Below are 19,662 nucleotides of genomic sequence, written 5' to 3' on the forward strand. Positions count from 1 at the left end.
AATCCCTCCCACCCCCCATCCCCTAACCAGGTGTCACTTCAGAATAAGTATGAGGCCCTGGATCTAGAGAGCCAGCCAGATGATTTAGAAGAAAATTATCTGCCCAGTGAGCCTCCCAATTATGACGCGTCTGAAAAATGAATTGCCACCTCTAACATCAAGAAGAAAAGAAGGATAATCGTGGTGGGTGATTCCCTTCTGAGGGGAACAGAGGACCCCATACCTCAACCAGACCCATCCCACAGGGAAGTCTGCTGCCTCCCTGGGGCCCGGGTATGAAGAAAGTCACTGAGAGACTTTCTGGGCTGATTCAGCCCTCTGATTATTACCCACTGCTGATACTCCAGGCTGGCAGTGATGAGATTGGGTAACAAACAAAAGAGCTGGAAGCCATGGTGCAACAGCAGAACTAGGATGTAATCGCCATCACAGAAACATGGTGGGATGACTCACATAGTTGGAGCACTGCACTGGATGGCTACAAGCTCTTCAGAAGAGACAGAAAAGGGAGAAGAGGTGGAGGGGTGGCCCTTTATATTAGGAAGGTTTTGGATGTCATAGGTATTGAAATTAATGATGATGAAGTTGAGTCCCTGTGGGTAAGAATTAAGGGGAAGGCCAGCAAGGCTGATATCCTAGCAGACTGGGAGTCTGCTATCGACCACCCAACCAGGATGAAGAGGTGGACAACTTATTCTATAAGCAGCTGAACAACGTTTCAAGATCATCAGCCGTTGTTCTGGTAGGTGACTTCAACCTACCAGACAGTCAGGTGGGTGATAGGACAGGTGCACAGGTAGTGTTCTGCTCAGTCCCTTTGGTGGCAGAGAAAAACGACAAAATAAATAGGAAAATTGTCATCATTAACAAGTGGCTCAAGGGTTGGTGTCATCAGCAAAATTTCGGATTCTATGATCATGGGGCAGCTTTTACGGCACCTGCTCTACTGGAGTCAGATGGGATACATCTCTCTGTTAAGGGCAGAAGGTTTTAGCTGGTGAACTGGCAGACCTTGTTGAGAGGGCTTTAACCTAGGTCTGAAGGGGGAAGAGGATGTATCTGGGCTGTCTGGAAGCAGGCCCAAGGGTGGTAAGCAAAATAAATAGAACTGTCATCATTAACAAGTGGCTCAAGGGTTGGTGTCATCGGCAAAATTTCAGATTCTATGATCATGGGGCAATTTTTACGGCGCCTGCTCTACTGGAATCAGATGGGATACATCTCTCTGTCAAGGGCAGAAGGTTTTTAGCTCGTGAACTGGCAGACCTTGTTGAGAGGGCTTTAACCTAGGTCTGAAGGGGGAAGAGGATGTATCTGGGCTGTCTGGAAGCAGGCTTCAGGATCATCAGCCCTTGTTCTTGTAAGTAACTTCAACCTACCAGACATCTGCTGGGAACTTAATACAGCAGAAAAACGGCAGTCTAGAAAGTGTTTAGAGTGTGTGGAGGATAACTTTTTGTCACAGCTAGTGAGTGAGCCCACCAGGGGAGCGACTATGTTAAATAGAGATGGACTGGTGGGTGATGTGGCGGTTGGAGGCCGCTTGGGGCATAGTGATCATGACATTATAGAATTCTTGGTAATTGGTGAAATAAGGAAGAATATCAATAAGATCTCTACGCTGGTCTTCCAGAGGGCAGACTTTGGCTTATTTAAGAGACTTATTCAGAGAGTTCCTTGGGAAACAGCCCTTGAAAACAAAGGAGTCAGGAGAGATGGATGTGCTTCAAAGCAGAGATCTTGAGGGCACAGGAACAGACTGTCCCTGTGTGCCGAAAAATGAGTCGATGAAGCAAACATCCAGTCTGGATGAGCAACGAGGTTTTGAAGGAACTTAGAAATAAAAATAAAAAATAAAAATAATAAAAAAAAAAAAGTATCATCTTTTAAAGGAGGGTCTGATTTCTCAGGAAGTATTTAACGGAGCTGCTAGGACATGTTGAAAAAAAATTAGGGAGGCCAAAGCTCAGTTTGAACTTAACTTGGCAACTTCCGTTAAAAATAATAAAAAATGTTTTTACAAATATATTAATGGTAAAAGGAGGGGTATAACCAACCTCTGTTCCTTATTGGATGAGGCAGGCAACCTAGTAAATAAAGACGAGGAAAAGGCAGAAATGCTTAATGCCTTCTTCGCCTCAGTCTGTGGTGGTAAGACAGCTTGTCCTCAGGGGTTGGTAGGTGGTGCCAGGGAGCAGAATGGTCCTCTTGCTATCCAAGAAGAGGCAGTCGGAGAACTGCTGGGACACTTGAGTATTTATAAATCAATGGGACCTGATGGGATTTAACACCAGGATGATGAGGGAGCTGGCAGATGAGCTTGCGAAGCCACTCTCCATCATTTATCCAGAGTCGTGGCTCACTGGCGAGGTTCCAGATGATTGGAAGCTGGTCAATGCGACACCTGCTTACAAAAAAGGCAGGAAGGAGGATCCTGGCAATTACAGGCCAGTTAGCCTGACCTCAATACCAGGTAAAATAATGGAACAGTTCACACTGAGTGCTATCACACAGCACTTACAGCATGGCCAGGGAATCAGAGCCAGTCAGCAGGGGTTACGAAAGGTAGGCCACGTGTGACCAGCCTGGTCTCTTTCTGTGACCAGGTGACCCACCTGGTGGATGCAGGAAAGGCTGTGGATGTTGTCTATTTAGACTTCAGCAAGGCCTTTGACACTGTCTCCCACAGCACACTCCTGGAAAAGCTGCAGCCCAGGGCTGGGACAGGAGCACTCTTGGCTGGGTTAGGAAATGGCTGGATGGCCGGGCCAGAGAGTGATGGTGAACGGTGCTGCAGCCAGCTGGGGCCAGGCACCAGTGCTGTCCCTCAGGGCTCTGTACTGGGACCAGTTCTGTTTAATATTTTTATAGATGACATGGATGAGTCCTTCCTTAGTAAATTTGCAGCTGACACTAAGCTTGGAGCGTGTGTTGATCTCCTGGAAGGAAGGAGGGCTCTGCAGAGAGACTTGGATCAGTTGGATGGATGGGCAGAGTCCAGCAGCATGAAGTTTAAAAAGTCCAAGTGCCAAGTTCTACACTTTGGCCACAAAAATCCCCTACAATATGACAAGCTGGGGACAGTGTGGCTGGACAGTGTTCAGGTGGAAAGGGACCTGGGGGTGCTGGTTGACAGCCGGTTGAATATGAGCCAGCAATGTGCCTTGGTGGCCAAAAGCCACTGGCATCCCAGCCTGCATTAGGAATTGTGTGGCCAGCAGGCTCATTATTCTGTGATTCTGTGAACTTGTGTGTTTCTCTGGCAGTTTTTAATCAGCTGACCTGCTCATGGTACAATTTATGTGTGGAATATTGGTGTGAAGAAAAAATAATAAAATTACTTAGACACTTGGAGACTTGTTGAAATAAATGCTTGTGGTTCTCTCCTACATACCACAATCCAACACATTTTTTACCACACTGTAACTGGTATAGAAACATGGTTTCTTCAAATATATCTTTGTAAAAAAACATTTAAGTGTATGGCCTTAAAAATATATTTTAATTGTTAAAGGCATCACTGAATGATACATTGGGAGAGAGGATGGTGAGAAAACCAAGCTGGAATTTGTCTTTTAATTGGATTTAAATTGTCTATTTGGGACTTCAATATTTGCTTGTGAACTGAAATAGAGAGCATTAATCCAGATAAATGTCTGGTGTTGGTGTGTCCTCCAGAGGTGAACTCTCCTGCAGCATAGCCAATATTCAGACAGATTAAATGAAGAATTAAAACATGCAGTAAAATCTTTTCCCTGTCTATGTCTTTACTCTGTATGTAACAGCTGAAAGAAAATCTAAGTAAATGTTCCAAGTTGGAGGGGGGTAAATCTGTCCATCAAGCAAAAAAAATTGTAAAATCACTCTTTAATGCCTCCCTTTCATCAAGCTGTTTTTGGGGAAGGGCGTGCACTGCAGCAGAGGCACCAAGTGTAAAGGACATTCACATTTTGGGTAAGATCCAAGGGGAGATTGGAAGACTAATCTTGAGGAATGGCAGATATGTCTTATGATGACCAGCTTGATGTACTTAGCTTTGAAGTGGGGATCTAATTGAGGTACAAAAATATCCAGAGAGGTATCTGTGTAGGGCACTTCTCTGTGGTTAAGGACGAAGAACAGAGCTGTGAGCTGAGCTTAGGGTCAGATTAAAGTTAAGTGTCCAGCCCTGAGCCAGACAGACCACACAGGGCTCTTCTTCCAAGAGGTACTCCAGGAATTAACGGAATACAGATTTATAAATACACAAAACATCCCACCAAAGAAATTTTGCACAGCTTATAGGGCTGTGTGTCTCACTGTGAGTCTGCAAGACTAAAACCAAGCTGCTGCTCAGCATTTTTTGCAGAGGTTGTACAATAAATATCTTTCTCACAGTAAGAACAACTTCCATAAATAATGGTTTGTAGTATTAGGACTGAGTAGATACCAAGGATGAGATATTTAAAAACACTGAATTAATTCTGTTTCTAACAGGATTACTGAGAGCTTTACCATTGATTTCAATCAGCCTTGAGTTGGGAGAATTTAATTTTTGAAATACAAAATTTTCTAATCCTCTCAGGTTTGAGTTGTAAGCATCCGTAAAATATTGTTTGGCCAAATGTGCAAACAGCCTGAGAAAACAGAAAAGAGACTTGAACCGCTTCACCAGTGCATTCCTTTGACATTCTATTTCAGTCAAATTCTACCACTTTCACTCTCAGCAGTAACTGCATTTAAATAGGTAAACAAATTAAGGTTCTATGAATCAGAATTACAATATAAAAGCACACAGAGGACAGAAGCACAGAAAAGGAAGAGAAAAAGCATCAGAGCAAAAGGGAGGGTAAGGAAAGATTAAAAGAAGGTGAGGAAAGCTGAGGAAATGATTGAGACATCAAGGTCTGCTATGTAATTTACACAGCTCATGTCAAACAGTTCAAACAAAAAAAAAAAAGAAAAAACAAAAAAGGAAAAAAAGAAAAAAAAAGAAAAAAGGGGAAATAGAAAAAAAACCAAAAAAATTATAAAAGTAAAAGAATAAAGAAAGAAAAGCTAATCTTAAGCCTGGAATCATTGCCAATAATTGTCAAGTGGAACTTTGCCATTTGCTCAATTTGCCCTAATATAACTTCTAAAATTGGTATGTGTCCCCAATGTGTGATGCTGATGATGGCAAGGAAAGAACTCATAAAAGGTGTAATAACCAGAAACAATCGCAATGCAGAGATGCTTTGTTTTGCCCATGAATCTAAGCAAATTGTTCATCAAGGAAGATGTACGTCAGTTATGGACACCATTAATCACAAGACTTATTCCTAACAAATAAAAGTATGAGCAATGCTCTGCCTCGTGTTGCAGAAACTCCATGAAGTTGGATGTCTTAGCAACAGAGGCCTTGGGTTTCAGGTAAATGTCAAAGCAACATTTTGATCCTAATTGGTAACTGTAAGTGTTGAATCAGTGTGTGGTCAAATAAACATCGGTGTAAAGTAATGATAGGAAGAGGGGGTGAAAAGCCAGAAAATTAACAAAGCAGCAGTGACTCTGAAGGGCTTGTCAAAACCGGTTGTCAGGAAGCAGCAGGAAGCAAAGACTGAAAGCCTGTTGCTGCAATCCAAACAAAAAACAACTCCTACACAAGCAGAGGTTTTAATAGCAGAGGATGTCAGATAATTATGAGGATTTTGAACTACAAGGCAAGAATGAGCAAGCGGATGAATTGCAAGAGAAGCTTTGCACCCATGTTGCTGTCACATTGAGATGCCCCCTCAACGGTTTCTATTGTCCTTCTGAAAAGGAAAGGAAGGGTGAAAATTCACTTCAGACCAGAAGGTAAGGTGTATAAAAGGGAGCTGCTAAAAGCAGGAGACCCAAAACTCTCCAAGCTCAGCTGGAGGTCATGTCTGGGTTCTGCCCAGAGAGGGGGCCACGACTGTGTGCAGCAGAACCTGTTCAGGAGATCCATGTGCTTCCACAAGAGCAGTTTGGTGCAGGTGGCTGAGTGACACAGTCATCAGCACCTCTGGGTGACAGGGACTGAGTGGCAGTGGGGCCATCACCTGCCACTCCAGCCACAGTCTATTCCCCAAACACCACCAGTTCATCCCATTTAATCCCAGGCAGCAGGCGATTTACACTCATCTTTAAAAGGTGACAGCTACAACTATCCTCATTTGGCATCTACAACAGGCAAGCTAAATCCAAACCCAAGCAAAACCAGGCAGAAATTAATGTTATTTTATAATGGTGAAGCTAAGCCAAAACCTGACTCAGCTTGCTGGCCTACACAGATGGTCAAGGAAGGAGAAGCAGAGGAAGGGAAGGAAGATATGGATGCCCCCAAGAACAAGGCAAATTTGTCTTTCTGAGCTCTGAGCTCTATTATTTGTCTTCACTTCTCCTGCTCTTTCTTTCCAGCAGTTTTCACATCCCTTCTCCATATGCACTCTCCCTAACCAAGAGGCCATTAGGAGGTGACAGGAAATCCAGGTTTTGTGACTCTGGCTCCTATTGAAATTATAATAAAATAGTATATTCGTTAATTCCATATATATTATTAGCAATTTTATAATCCTGTTTCTGCAGGCCTGGTCATGGTGCTGCGCTTCCCTGTTACTTCTCAGAAAAAGAAGCTGTATCCAGTCCCTGTCCTGATGACCAACAGCCCAGGCCATGTAAAGGCTTCCTAAAGTCACTGGAAAATCACTTTCACTGTACCTCAGTTTCCCTGTTTTGTAATTCTTGTTCCCTTGAGGAGGAGGAACTGAAGACTTTCGTGTTAAATGATCACTCTGCTCTCTTTGAAAATGGAAAGTGATGCCCTTAGCCTATTACCAGGGGTGTCACAGAGGTGTTGGAAAGTCAGATTATTAAGCTTGCCAGAGATCCAGTTCCTTCTTTCCGCAAAATAAGGAAACTATGACTCACAGTGTCCACGGGGTGTACGGAAAATAAAACTAAAACCGTGGTATGCATGAGTGACCTGCAGATGAGAGTGATTGGAAACGCTCACCAAAATGGATCAGGGAGTTAGAGGAGCTTGGGTGAGGGGAATATCAGGAGTCTCCAGTGTGACAGACTGCTGCACAGGTGAAGAGAAGCACAGCAGGCGGCAGAGACAGCAGTAAGAGGAGTTCTGGAGCAAAACCAAGGATCCCTTTTCATTTTTGCACAGGCCAGAGAAAGCAAGATTATTTAGACCGCACTTGAGAAGATATCAGAGGGGCCCAAAAGGAGTAAAGGACTAAAGTTACCACGGAGAACAGTGAGACACTGGGATCAAACCCAGCCCAGCAGTGCCCAGTCAGGCCAGCCTGTGTTCAAAACCCCTTTCCTGACAAAAGGGCCAGACTTAGTCCCTGAAGACAATGAAGCCAGGTGACAAGATCAAGGCAAATCCTTACTTGAATTGGTAAATATCACTTTAGACACCCCAACCAATTTTGAAATAAATATGCAAGGCACAACAAGTTAAAAGATGCAGGAGAGATGAAAGAAAGAAGGAAACATAAATCTGCCTGTAGCAGACCAGGTCCAATTCATCCAATTCCAATTCACCTGTGCTATATACTGCCAGGAAAATACCATTTGTGTACTGGCTTCTTTCAGTCCAGAATCCAGGGCCACAACCCTGCCAGGCAAGGCACAAATAAATAAAACATTCCTGGGACCACCTCAAGTACTTGAACAATATTTTCCCCATTTTTATGGGAGTCCATAAAACAAATCATATTTTTCAATGGAAGAAGCATTGAATCTGACTAGCCAAGTTTAGAGAAATACGTACTTCTCCAGAGAAATCAGCAAAATGCAAGTTTTAGTCCTGATACAAGCACTTACATCTGCTCACTGTGCTTTAATAGAGATCAACCTTTGTCTCAGTGACCTACAGCTTTGTAAATAGACTGACAGTGGGTAATTACTGAGCTCATCACTTACCATCTCCCAGGGACAAGATTATTAAAAGGTTTTGAAAATTGTATGAAAATAAGTGGAAGAGCAGGAGTGGTATATTCAGAGCAAAAGGAAGAAATTAAATAACATGGGCCCCACAAAAAACAAAATATGGATGGACAATGTGGGAAAGGAGCATGTCTGGTTTTACTACACTCTTGGCCTTACAGAATTATACCAAGGACAAGCTTGGCTCTTTATGTTAGAGGGAAATAATAGTATTAAAATGGTGGAGGAGTATATTTTGACTAGTGTAAAAAGAAAAATTGGAAACATAGGTGGGAAGCTTCTGGATTATAACCATTATTACACAGAAAAAAGGCTTTGTTTCATGTAGCACATTTCACATTTGGGTTAAATCTTGCATCAGATATTCACAAGCAATATCTGAAAAAATTTGGTCTAAAATCACTTCTCAGGAAGGATAAAACACATTCAAATAGTTGGGTTAAACTGGATCTAATGTTGGCCAGGACATCAAGAACATCAAAGGATACCTTCTAAACCTTTACAATCTTACCTTTTCTCATTTGTGGCTGCAAGATAAACATCTAAGGAGTAATAGATAATCTTTATCAATCCCATTGGTAATAATTATTCACATTTATAATTATTCATAATTGAATTATCATTATTTGGAATACTGAGGTGCAGCACAAAACCAACAACAGAATGAGCAGAATGAAATTATAGTGAGGGAGGTGGTTTTCAAGAAAATAAAGAAAAAAAAAAACAAAAAACCCAAAAAACAAAACAAAACAAAACAAAACAAACAAAAAAAAACCACAAAAAAAAAAAACCACCAAAAAACCCAAACCTGAATCCTGAGCAGAGACACTCACAGGAAATCCCATATTTAAGATACCAGCAAATTCTGACATTTGAGATGGTAGATGCCTGATGCAGCGTGGGTTCCAAATCTCACCACACCACAAGAGATCTGACTAAAATAATTGTACTGCATCTCAAGTTTCCAGTACCAATGTATTCAGCATCAGGTCAAGTGTCCCTACACGGCCCTCAGGGCTCATGCTGAGACAATGAGCAAAATGCATTCATAGTCAGTGAGTGTGTACCCAGTGCCAGGCACAGGAGTAGCAAATATTCTCTCTCTCCATCACAGAAATGGATGGCATAGTTTTCTCCTGCCAGTTAGTCAACCCTTCCAAATATTTACAGCCTAAGATGTTCAGCTAGGACTGTCAAAAGCCCAGCTTTGCCTGTATTTGTTCTGATAGAAAATGCCAAACCAGTGACAGAGGTTGTTTTTAAGGCATTCACCCTGAGAACTAAAGCATAAACCCAACCAAATAAAATGGATGTGAAAGGACATCAACTATCTGCAGGGCTGATGGAAAAGCAAAATGGATGCAAGAAACAGAGGGCAAGCATGCCTCAAAGAAATGAGAGGTTAAGTCCACAATTTGCCTGAGGGAGACATGGACTGCTGAGCAATGAATACACTTGAATTAAAAATTGAGAAATGAAATGAAAAAGCAATCAAGGGTAAGAATGAAGCACAGTGGAAGTAAGAAAATGCAAAGCTTTGTACAGTGATTATGCCTGTACCAAATCCAGCAAGTGTAAGAATGATCAGGACCCAACTGGGTCAAAAATAAAAGACCAAGTTACCAGGTGATCAGCACAGATCAGTGATCAAGGTCTGGTCCATCACACCCTTGGGGTGGGGCTGTGGGGAACATGGGTGGAGCACAACCCAAAATGGGAACACAGGGTTGTTTGGGTTTGGCTTTTTACAAATGAATTCATTTTTACAAATGAAGGCAAAGCTGAACTGTGTACCTGCACACATACGAAGAGGCCAAGTAGGTAATTCTTTTCAAAGCATCATAAAGCAAGCTGATGGCATTTCTTCTCTAAAAGAAATGTCACAGCAGTTAAATCATGTTGGATGAAAAGGTGTTGAACGCTGGGCATTGGCGAAACTCAACCATTACTTTGTCATACCAAGGCAACAGATCTGTGTAAAATGAGGATTTAACCCAGACATTCAGCCAAATACACACGAATGATTGTTTGCATGGACAGAAGCAGGCCTAGATCTTCACACAACAAAGTTGGACTGAAGGAAGCTGCTACTGCGTGCTACGTGAATTAGAATCAGGATTTAATTGCCTCTGTAAGACAATTAATTAATCAGTAAGATTAATCAGTAAGACAAGATTAATTAATCAGTAAGGGCAATGGCCACTTTTTGTCTGCAGGGAGGGCACCTATAATTCACTGCTCCAGGGCAAAAAGTTTCTGGAGAGCTCCTACAGCCCAAGATGATTCAAACCAGCCGCAGGTGGGCTTGTGGACACTGACCCAGGAGCTGCTGGGTGGCCACAGCCACAATAAAAAGGGAAAGTGTCCAAAGGCCACCCTGTAGGACACAACCCTCATGATATGAGGTCAGGAAGGACCATGGTGTAACACACCAAGGAGTGACACACTTGGGATAATGCAATTTGCACATTTAAAACACTGAAATAACAGATGCTCGTTACCTTAATTTACTGTCATCTGAAGAGTGGAGAAGGATTGGCAATTCACAGACCAGACTAGCAGTGGTTTCGCCATCCCAACAGCAGAGATGAAACAAAACAGTGCAAGAAATACAGCATACAGGGAGCAGGGATATAAAACCCTGATGGTTTTCTGCATCAGGGCCATGGGGAGCACTGCCAGGGAGCACAGGGGAGGAAATAACATTTCATGTTAATTTCATGCTAACACTCTAGTACTAAAACTTCAGCTACTTGATGCTCTCCTTTAAAAGCAAATTAAAATCATGGTTAAAAATCCCCAATGCTTTAAGTAGAAGAAGGAAAAAGTTTTGGATTCAGGAGAATTGCCTAAAGCAACCAACAGCAGCAGTGGGAAAGGGAATGGGATGACAAGTGGGATGGGGTGACTGCATCCAGCCTCTGGATGGAGGAACATCAGCATGTTGGAGCCAGTCCAGAGGAAGCCACCAGGATGATCAGAGAGATGGAGCAGCTCTGCTGTGAGAAAAGGCTGAGAGAATTGGGATTGTTCAGCTGGAAAAGAGAAGCTTTGGGGTGGCCTTTCACCACGTGGAGGGAGACAACAAGAAAGATGGAGAGAGACTATTTACAAGGGCCTGGAGTGACAGGACAAGGGGCAATGGCCACAAATTGACAAAGGGTAAATTTAGGGTAGATGTTAGGAGGAATTGTTCCCTGTGGGAGTGGTGGCACAGATTGCCCAGAGCAACTGTGGCTACCCCATCCCAGGCAGTGTCCAAGGCCAGGCTGGATGGGGCTTGGAACAACCTGGTGCAGTGGAAGGTGTCCTTGCTGTGGATGGGGGTGGGACTGGATGAGCTTTAAGGTCCCTTCCAACCCAAACCATTCAATGATTCTGTGATCCCATAAATTTGGAGAGAGCTGAATTTATCTGCCAGCTCCCTGTTGGTTCTGCCCCCTCCACCCCATTGGCAACAGGGATGCCTGCATGGCATGAAATGGTCTTGGGAATGCCCTGTAGCAGGAATGGCATGGTTAGAGTCTCAGCTTCTCCTGCTGTGCTCAGATAGATCTGGCCTCTTTAAGGTGATTGTCCATATGCCGTAAACACACTTTTTTTGTGTGTTTTATATTTTTTGAAGACTTTTCTGTGTTCTGAATTTTCCAGCACTCTTCTCCGAAGAAAGCTTCCCAAACCCAAGACCTGCCCAGCACCTTGTCAGGGATTCATCCAGATGACTCACAGGATACGTGTAATTTCTGTGCAGTAGTAATTCCCTCTGGTTAGAGCTGGAAGCACAGAGCTCTGTGACCAGAGAGAGATGACTCACTAGGCGACCTTCAGATTACGCCTTTTGGGGAAGATATTTCAGTGGAAGGAGAGTTTTAACACAGGAATAGATGGTCTTAGGTTATGGTTAACACTTTCACAGGATGCTATGAGCTGGCATGGGGAGCATGTGCCAGGGATGGAGCAGGAGCTCACAATTGACCTGAGCTGGCTGTAGTTAGGACAAAAAAACCAGTTTAGGACAAAATACAACTTGGGCCACATGTAGCTTCCATGTCCCCATTGCAAATCCTGCTGTCCCTGCTGTAAGAATGGCATGAATTTGGGGTTCAGACTAAATGTGTCATTCAGGTTCATTTTCTCTGGGTTTATTCCTTTAGTCCATGCAGTGCAGAAAGTGATCACAAATAATCTTATATGGTAAGGAAAGAAGTAAGGATGCCTGGGAATTGATTTGCAACTGTTGAATAAAAGCTGCCTAAGATATTACAACCTGGTGGGTTTACCTCAAGTCATGAGATTCTGATATTAGTAAGAAGGCACATATACATAAGAGTGATGTTTTATTCTCATTTTGAAGATATAAATCTTCCAAATCATACAGGCTGCCTGCATGGGAAGGTTTGCTGATTCTTGCTGTGTGATTCTTTGCAATTTTTTATTTACCCTCTGGCAGGCCCTGGGGTAATATTTGGTTAGAGTCTTTAATAGTTTTAGAAATGTGTTCTCCTCATTCAGCTGAAAAAAGGGAGTTTTAAAGGTGCAGATTCCCTTCTTCACGTGACACTCTCCCTGTGCAGAAGTCAGTCTGTTAAAACATCCAGAATTTAATGAATTTCCTGCCAACAGAATATTGGTATATAGCAAAGTATTGCTCTGATATTTTTCCCCTTGCCAAAGGGAAAGACTGTCCTATTGATCTCTCCCATGCTACAGGTTGGGAGATGAAGACAGATTTCAACCATTTTTTACTGTAGTGGCAGTTTCCTGATGTAATCCAGGATTATTCCCTGCTGGCCAAACAAGAGCTGACAAAAAAAGGCCAGCCCTCAGCTGAGCATCTGATTCAAAAGAAAATTCAGCTGAAAGGCGAGCATTGGAAAGATGAGTCAATACAAAAGCAAGCGGCAGCTCTGGATTTAAGCAGAAGACCACAGCATTTAACCTACTTTAGCAGATCAATGCAGTGGATTTTTAATCATCACATTAATCCTAAAATAAAAATAATTACCCCAGAGATCGGTATTAAAGTCCCTTAATTATATCTCATTTCATCATCCCTTTTACTTGGGATCAGAAGCTACAGAGACCAGAGCTTCCCGATGTCATTTCTCCAGCTTGTGGTTTGACTCTCCTGTTAGGACTTCAGCTGCAACTACAGGGATCAGGCACTGGCCTTGGTGAGAGGACCCACACCCCATCCCACCTGGGAGAAAACTGAAAAGGGGAAAAAAAGAAGGTGAACAGGATTCTGTTTTCCAATGACACTGCATAAAACTGCAAAGGAAGGAGTGGGGAACATTACACAGTGGGTTAAAAATGTGTGAATGCCTAGAAATTCAATCTCTACACTGTTCCCATTAACATCCCATAAGAGGAAAGAGAGAACTTTGACCAGCGGCTGAGCCCCTTATCAAATTTCACTGAGAAGAGTTTATTTCCTGGAGCATCCTTTCCTGTCCACAGTCCTGCCCCCACCACAGATTCCCTGGGAACATGGCTGTGGGCAAGTGCAGGACCCTGAACCTCCATGGACAGCCTCAGGTGGGATTTCATGGCCATTGAACCAGCCCATTCCCTGCTTGTAAAGGGAAAGTGGCATGACACAGCTTACAGACACACAGCAAACTCTCCCATTTTTTCTCCCAGAAAAGGATATCTTTCTCCACTCTGCTCTTTGGGACCAGTCCTGAGTCTGTGCTGTCAGCTGCATTGTGCCCAAGCTGCTTGTTTTAGATCACACTTCCCTGCCTTGATGGCCTTTACCCATTTCCACCATCTTCTTGCAGAGAAAAGAGGTACCCTGGTGTTATATTTAGACTTAAAAGCACCGTACATTTACTGAAATAGTACTTCAGAGCAATTTTCAGGTTTCTCCAAATACATGGGGGAATTTCTTCCTGCTGCCTTGGGAGGAGGCCATGGGGCCTGCTGTTGCTGCAGGTGATGGGATGCAGGCAAAAGGCATCCCAAACAAACAGCATGTGGAATCCCAGCCAGTAAATGGCCGCGGGTTCAGGCAGTGACCCCAAGCTCCAGCTTGGCAAGTGGCACCAGGGCTATAAATATCCCACTTCCCCTCTCCAAGGAGCCTCTCCAAAACCACCAGGTACAAGTTAAAACATGTCCAAGGAGCCTCACAGCCGGAATCAGCTTCTAGCAGGGGGCTTAACACCGGAGGCTTGTGAAGTGCAAGAGTAATTAAAGGTTACAGCTGCCCCTGCACGGAGCTCTCTGGCAATGAGACTGCCCTGGAATGCTCACCAGAAGGTACTGCAGGGTGTTAAGAGAGAGGGAGGGAAAGGAAAGCTGAAAAAAAAAAAATACCTTCATATTAATATTGTGGTAACAATGCAGGCTGCTGCTTAAATCATCTTTCTGTCACCAAAAACTTACAGCCACATCTTGCATTTTTATTTCCATGGAAGATGGAAACTGCCAATTCCCAGCAGAAAGGAGCTGAGGTGCTTTTTTTTAATCCTGTACTGAGTGAGGGGAGCCTTCTATGAGACTATTTTCACATGATTAATTAAAAAAAAAGAAAGAAAGAAAAAAGTAAAAGAAACAAATCATTACAAGCTGTAATTAAAATTTTAAAAAAGTAATATTTTCCAGTCCAAGTGACAAAATATATGCTTATCTTCCTACTTGAGACTCTTTGATGGCAGAGGGCTCAGAACCAGATTTTCTCCTTGCAACCCCAGGAACTGAACAAGAACCTTTTTTCATTCCCTTATGATGACAGGAGAGGTTCCCAGGGCATGAGGCAGGACAGAGGCAGGCCACAGAGATCACTCAGTGGAAGAGTTTTTGGTTGCATCCTCTCATAATTTTTTCTTTACACTGCCATTTTTCATTTCAATTTGTACTTGTGATTTATTTTTCTTCTCTCTAACCCTGTTGCAGTCATTTTGACTTTGGAAAGCAAGTGTTAGTAGGACTGATAGGCCTCCAGGACAAATGGGAAAAACTGAGAAAATAAGGCAAGATGAGACCCTGACCTGGCCATAAAATAATATTCTTAACACTGAGGAAGCTTAGTACTACCCTTGTCTACCTACCAGGTTCCTGAAACTCCCCAAATATGGAGATTTTATACCTCAGGTAATTATTTTCTTTAAAAGTTCCCCATCTTGATTAAATCCAAATCTTTCCTGCTACAACAAAAACAATAAATAACTCTCTCTAAACACTCACTTTGTGATTGTTCAGAGACAGGTATTTATTGGGTTTTTTTCTTCTAAGTTTTGAGTATTTTAAGTCAGTTATCCTTTCTCCCCTCCCATTTTCTCCGAGCCAAAAAAACCCATGTTTTCTACACTTCTGCTCATTCTTGTTTCTTCCAGCTGAGGAAGTCAAATCTTTCTGGAGCTGAGGTGCCCAAAAAAAATCTGAGTCCCCCAGACAAGGCCTTGTGCTACACAAGGCACACAAATTGCTCGTGGAAAAACAACACCCCTGTCTAAACATATCAATATCATACTTGCTTTTCCCTCCCAGAGAGAAATGTTGGCTGATTTGCCAGCATTTTGCTTGCTCTTGGCACAAGGCAAACAACTACATGAGTTGCAAGCAAGGCAAGAACCAAACCATTTCTCTCTCCTGGCAGAATGCAGCTTAATTCCAGTAAAAAATTCCACAGCAGCTGCCTACACAACTGAAACACTTACCTCAAAGCACGTAAGGGAAACATTCATCTTCATAAAATCATGCAAGCTGTAACTTCTCAAACTAGGTTTAAGTAAAATAAACTCTGCATGGGTCAAGGTTAAACATTTATAGAGCCCCATCGGTGTTTGCTGTGAAAAGAGCATTTTCAGATCAAAGACTGATGTGCTCTACGGTGAAGCAGTCTCAGCAGCAATTCATAAGAACACAGCAGTGCAAAAATAAAGTGCTCTCTCAGTTATCTGGAACACTAATATTGATTTTAGGAGCAGCATCTGCATGTTTGTTTCTAAGGACATTGAAGTTTCAGCAATGAACATGCTACTTCAATTCAGCCTCTCGAGCCATTTCAGCTTGAACTTACACAGAGTGGGAAGCCTTGTAAGGGGCAAATACTCAGGTGGCACGAGTCTGTTTAAGTTGAATACAAACCCATATTTTTGCCGCAGCTGAGGATTAAAACATAATCCAGGAAACTCACAAAACACTATATCCTGCACTCATAATCTAACAAACATTACAGATGCTGGATGCAGCTTCCCAGACTGACAAGATATTGTTATCATCAGCAAAATACTGAGAAGTGGTTTGAAGTGCTATAATGGTTTGCCTGGGGCTCCATCTCCCCTCAGTCTGATCAGACAACTTTTCCTATTCCCTCTGATCCTCCCTTACCTCTTGAGATAGTTTCTCCCGTAGAGGATCTGCTGCAGCAAGGTGACCACGGCAAAGGCGCAGATGAAGATGAAGAACAAAGTTCTGTTTCCCAGCAAATCCCGGCTTGATGAAGGGTCAGTGTATCCCATCCTTCTTAAAAGCCACTGAAGCTTCGCTGGGTAAAATTCAGTTCATTACCACCTTCATGCCCTTTTTGCTGGGGAGCGGAGGGGAATGCCTGCTGGCTTTTCTGTGAGCAATCCAAGGACAAGGTATCCCATTGTCTGGACCTGCTGCCCCTTCCTTGCCCCTTTTGGATGTTAGCTCCAGGACTGTGCGCAGTGGCTTGCTTCCATGGTAAAGTTTCCAGGAGATTCAGACGTGGGTAACATCTAAAATCATCTCTCAGAGCTCTCTCAGCGCAGGCAGCCTGTGCTGTGTGAGAGGCATTCTGTTCCCTCTAAGCCTCTCTTGAAAACCCGCTGCTAGCAATTATCTACTTCAATCCCATTTTCATATTCCAGATGGGGGAAGCTGCACACAAACCAGAGAACTGCAGCCAATGGCAAACACGGGGCTCCGGCAACCTGCGTTGGAAGCACATAGTCGTCAGCTCTTCTCTGCTTCTGCTCAGTGATTCCGACCAAATGTGCTCACAAGGAGACGTGACTGGGGCTTGCTATTATTGAACAAGCATGCAACAATCATGAGGATTTCATTCAGAACCCTGCAGGAGAAAAAAAAAATTAAAAAACAAATAAAAAAAGAAGCACAGCAGCAGCAGTCTGGTCGGGCTAGCGGGAGAGCTGCATTCTGTGTAGCAGCGCGCCGTCCGTGCCGTGGCTCCGGTGCTGTGGCATTTGCATGCAGAATGCAGAGCCTTCAGTCCCACACTGCTCACTATTTGGGCTCCTCTGTTTCCCCTATTCCTCCAGAGTAAGCATGAGCAAGGTCACTGTGCATCCCTTCAAGGACAGAGCTCTCAGTGCCTGCATGCTGATTTATTGGAGGCTCTGAGTAGCCTCACAGCCGCAGAGAGGGAGCCTGCCTCTCAATGCAGGCTCTAAGAACCATTCATTTAAAGAGACAAATATTCTGATTGTTCCTAAACTAGACACAGTTCTCTTTTGAAAGGGCAGAGCAACAAGACCTTGTCCACAGCCATCGTAACTTGTCTAAACCCCCCCCCCCATTTTCAGGAGAGGCTCAATTCAGCTCACAGTGAGTTTTGTTGTTCATTTCACTGGGAGCAAAATCTGCCCCAATCCTAAAACAAGTTCCAATAAAAGCTTTATCCGTGAATGAAATATCCAGACTAGGAGGTTGTTTTGCCCCAATAACAGATGGGAAAAGGATTTTGACAACACAATGAGGGGGGGGAAAGATCCATTGTCTAAGAGAATAGGAAGATTTTTGTGTGAATAGATTTTCCAACAGTTAAATCAGTGTATGCAAATTGCTCTAGTGTGCCAGCAGCCCAGCTGTGTGGAGCAGCAGAGTGTTCATGGACTTTGTTTCAGCTGTAACTGTGTGAAGAAGGGCCAAAGGTAACTTTGTGCAACCTTTTCAACACAATCCTTAAAGACAGGGCTAGTCCTCAGCATGACCTACAGCAATTTAGGCAAGACAGACAATGGCTAAATCAGGCTTTGCCTTACTTAATTTTAAGCAACAAAAGTCACACAAGTGTTTAAGATGTGAAGCTGGTCACCCTGAACTCCTGCAGGCTGGAGAGCAGCATTTTAGTCACAACTGACTTTGCAGAGAAGGTTTAGGGATCCAGCCCCAGGTATGTCCTGCCTCAGTGCCTCTCACAAATCCCACATCTCTATTTCTGAACCCTGCTAAATGCTCCCATTATCACCTTGCTTATAAATAGAGTGGGAACCCCAGGTCAGATCAAAGATTATCCAGGGAGAAGCAGGGGTAGAGGGCAAGGACATACTGATACTTCCTTGGAAACACTCTTTTACTATTTTGTCATTCAGGGTCTTCCAGAACAAAGGAAAGAAAACCAATATTTAGGTTAGATAAATAACTCTGCACTGCACTGGGAATAATACATACACCAGGGGACTGCAAGTTAAACACTAAAAGTAGTTTGGTTCCCTATTGTCAAAGCCATCAGCTCTGGGGCCAAATATGGTTCTTTAAATTATCAGTTTGCATCAGCTCACATTATACGAGATGGTTTCCATATAGGTACTGTACCATTTTGATGGATCTAACCAAAAACCCTCTCAGGAAAAGGAAAAGCTCTATGGCCATCAAAATTCCCAGGCTGAGACCCCACAAGACACTACACTGGCAGATTTGTATGCAGTAGCTTAGTCAAAGCCAGTAAGTTCAGAAATGAAGGAAAATTTACTTAATGATTTGAACTGTTTGATTTCTACTGATAGCTTTGAAAACTCAGAGAAATTTTCCTCAGTTGCTCTGGGAGTCATTTTACAATAACAGCAAATTATCAGAGACTAGAATTTGGCTTCCTCTGATTTTCTGTAAGTGTGACACTGATTTTGCAGATTCTTATATCACCTAGGTTTTGCTGAAAACACTTTCAGCTTTTCAACTTTTACTGCCCTCCATTCAAAGGGATTTTTTTTCCCTTGAGGTCTGTGCAGTAATGCACCAAATTCCTGAGCCTGGCAGAAGCTCTTTCTCCTGGAGTGATGGTGAGCCTGAGCTGCAGCAAACAGCCCATGTATTCTGTCATTCTTTGATTTTCTGTGTCCTCTCATCATTCTCTGCTATATCAGGACTGGCCAGAAGATGCAGCACCTGAGAGACCTATGAGCAGGAGAGCTGCAGACCCAAAGAACAAACTACAAAGGTATCTACGAAAAATAGGAGAGGTTTTCTGTGCCAGAGCCTGCACAGGCATCATTCCTGACGTCACATGCAAAAGAAATGTGTTTGCTGCCCTCAGCCCAGTACAACAACACTGCACTACTGGAAGCAGACCAGCTCCGTGCAAGCACAGAGAAATGGGATGTCTATTGACAATTTTTCATAGGATGCTCAAGGTTGCCTGCAATATTTATTGTGAGTGAAGCTGTCTGAGAGTGCAGCAGAAGTGCTGAATGAGCAGTGTCAGCACTCATTCCCGGAGCCCGTTGAGAATTTGACTTGTAAACTGCAGGCCTCCTTGAAACTGTCAGGCCTCTGCAGAGAGAAAAAAAAAATATTTTTAAAAATAATTTTACACCCTGAACTTAAACAAGCAGCAGACAACAACAGTTCCCCTTCAGAGTCTGAGAAGGATTGGAAAAGCCCTCTGAGGCCATTTAGCTCAAGTATTCCCCCAACACTGAAAAGTCCACACTGACCCATGTCCCCAAGAGCTGCATCCACCTGCTTTAATAACATTTCCAGCACGACAGACACAAGCTGAGA

General features: G+C 43.3%; 1 protein-coding gene across 2 annotated transcripts in view; it reads right to left on the reverse strand.

The window, feature by feature from the left end:
- ST8SIA5 (ST8 alpha-N-acetyl-neuraminide alpha-2,8-sialyltransferase 5) overlaps window positions 1–17,234 on the reverse strand; it is a 48,974-nt gene extending 31,740 nt beyond the window's left edge. For both annotated transcript variants that reach the window (XM_039733362.1, XM_039733361.1), the window contains exon 1: window positions 16,285–17,234. In XM_039733362.1, coding sequence (XP_039589296.1) covers window positions 16,285–16,415 — 131 coding nt within the window. In that variant the 5' untranslated portion in view covers window positions 16,416–17,234. The remainder of the gene's footprint in view (window positions 1–16,284) is intronic.
- Window positions 17,235–19,662: the final 2,428 nt, after the last annotated feature.

The sequence above is a fragment of the Passer montanus genome, unplaced genomic scaffold (genome assembly GCF_014805655.1).
Source record: "Passer montanus isolate IOZ18808 unplaced genomic scaffold, ASM1480565v1 scaffold86, whole genome shotgun sequence".
Taxonomy (NCBI): Eukaryota; Metazoa; Chordata; class Aves; order Passeriformes; family Passeridae; genus Passer; species Passer montanus.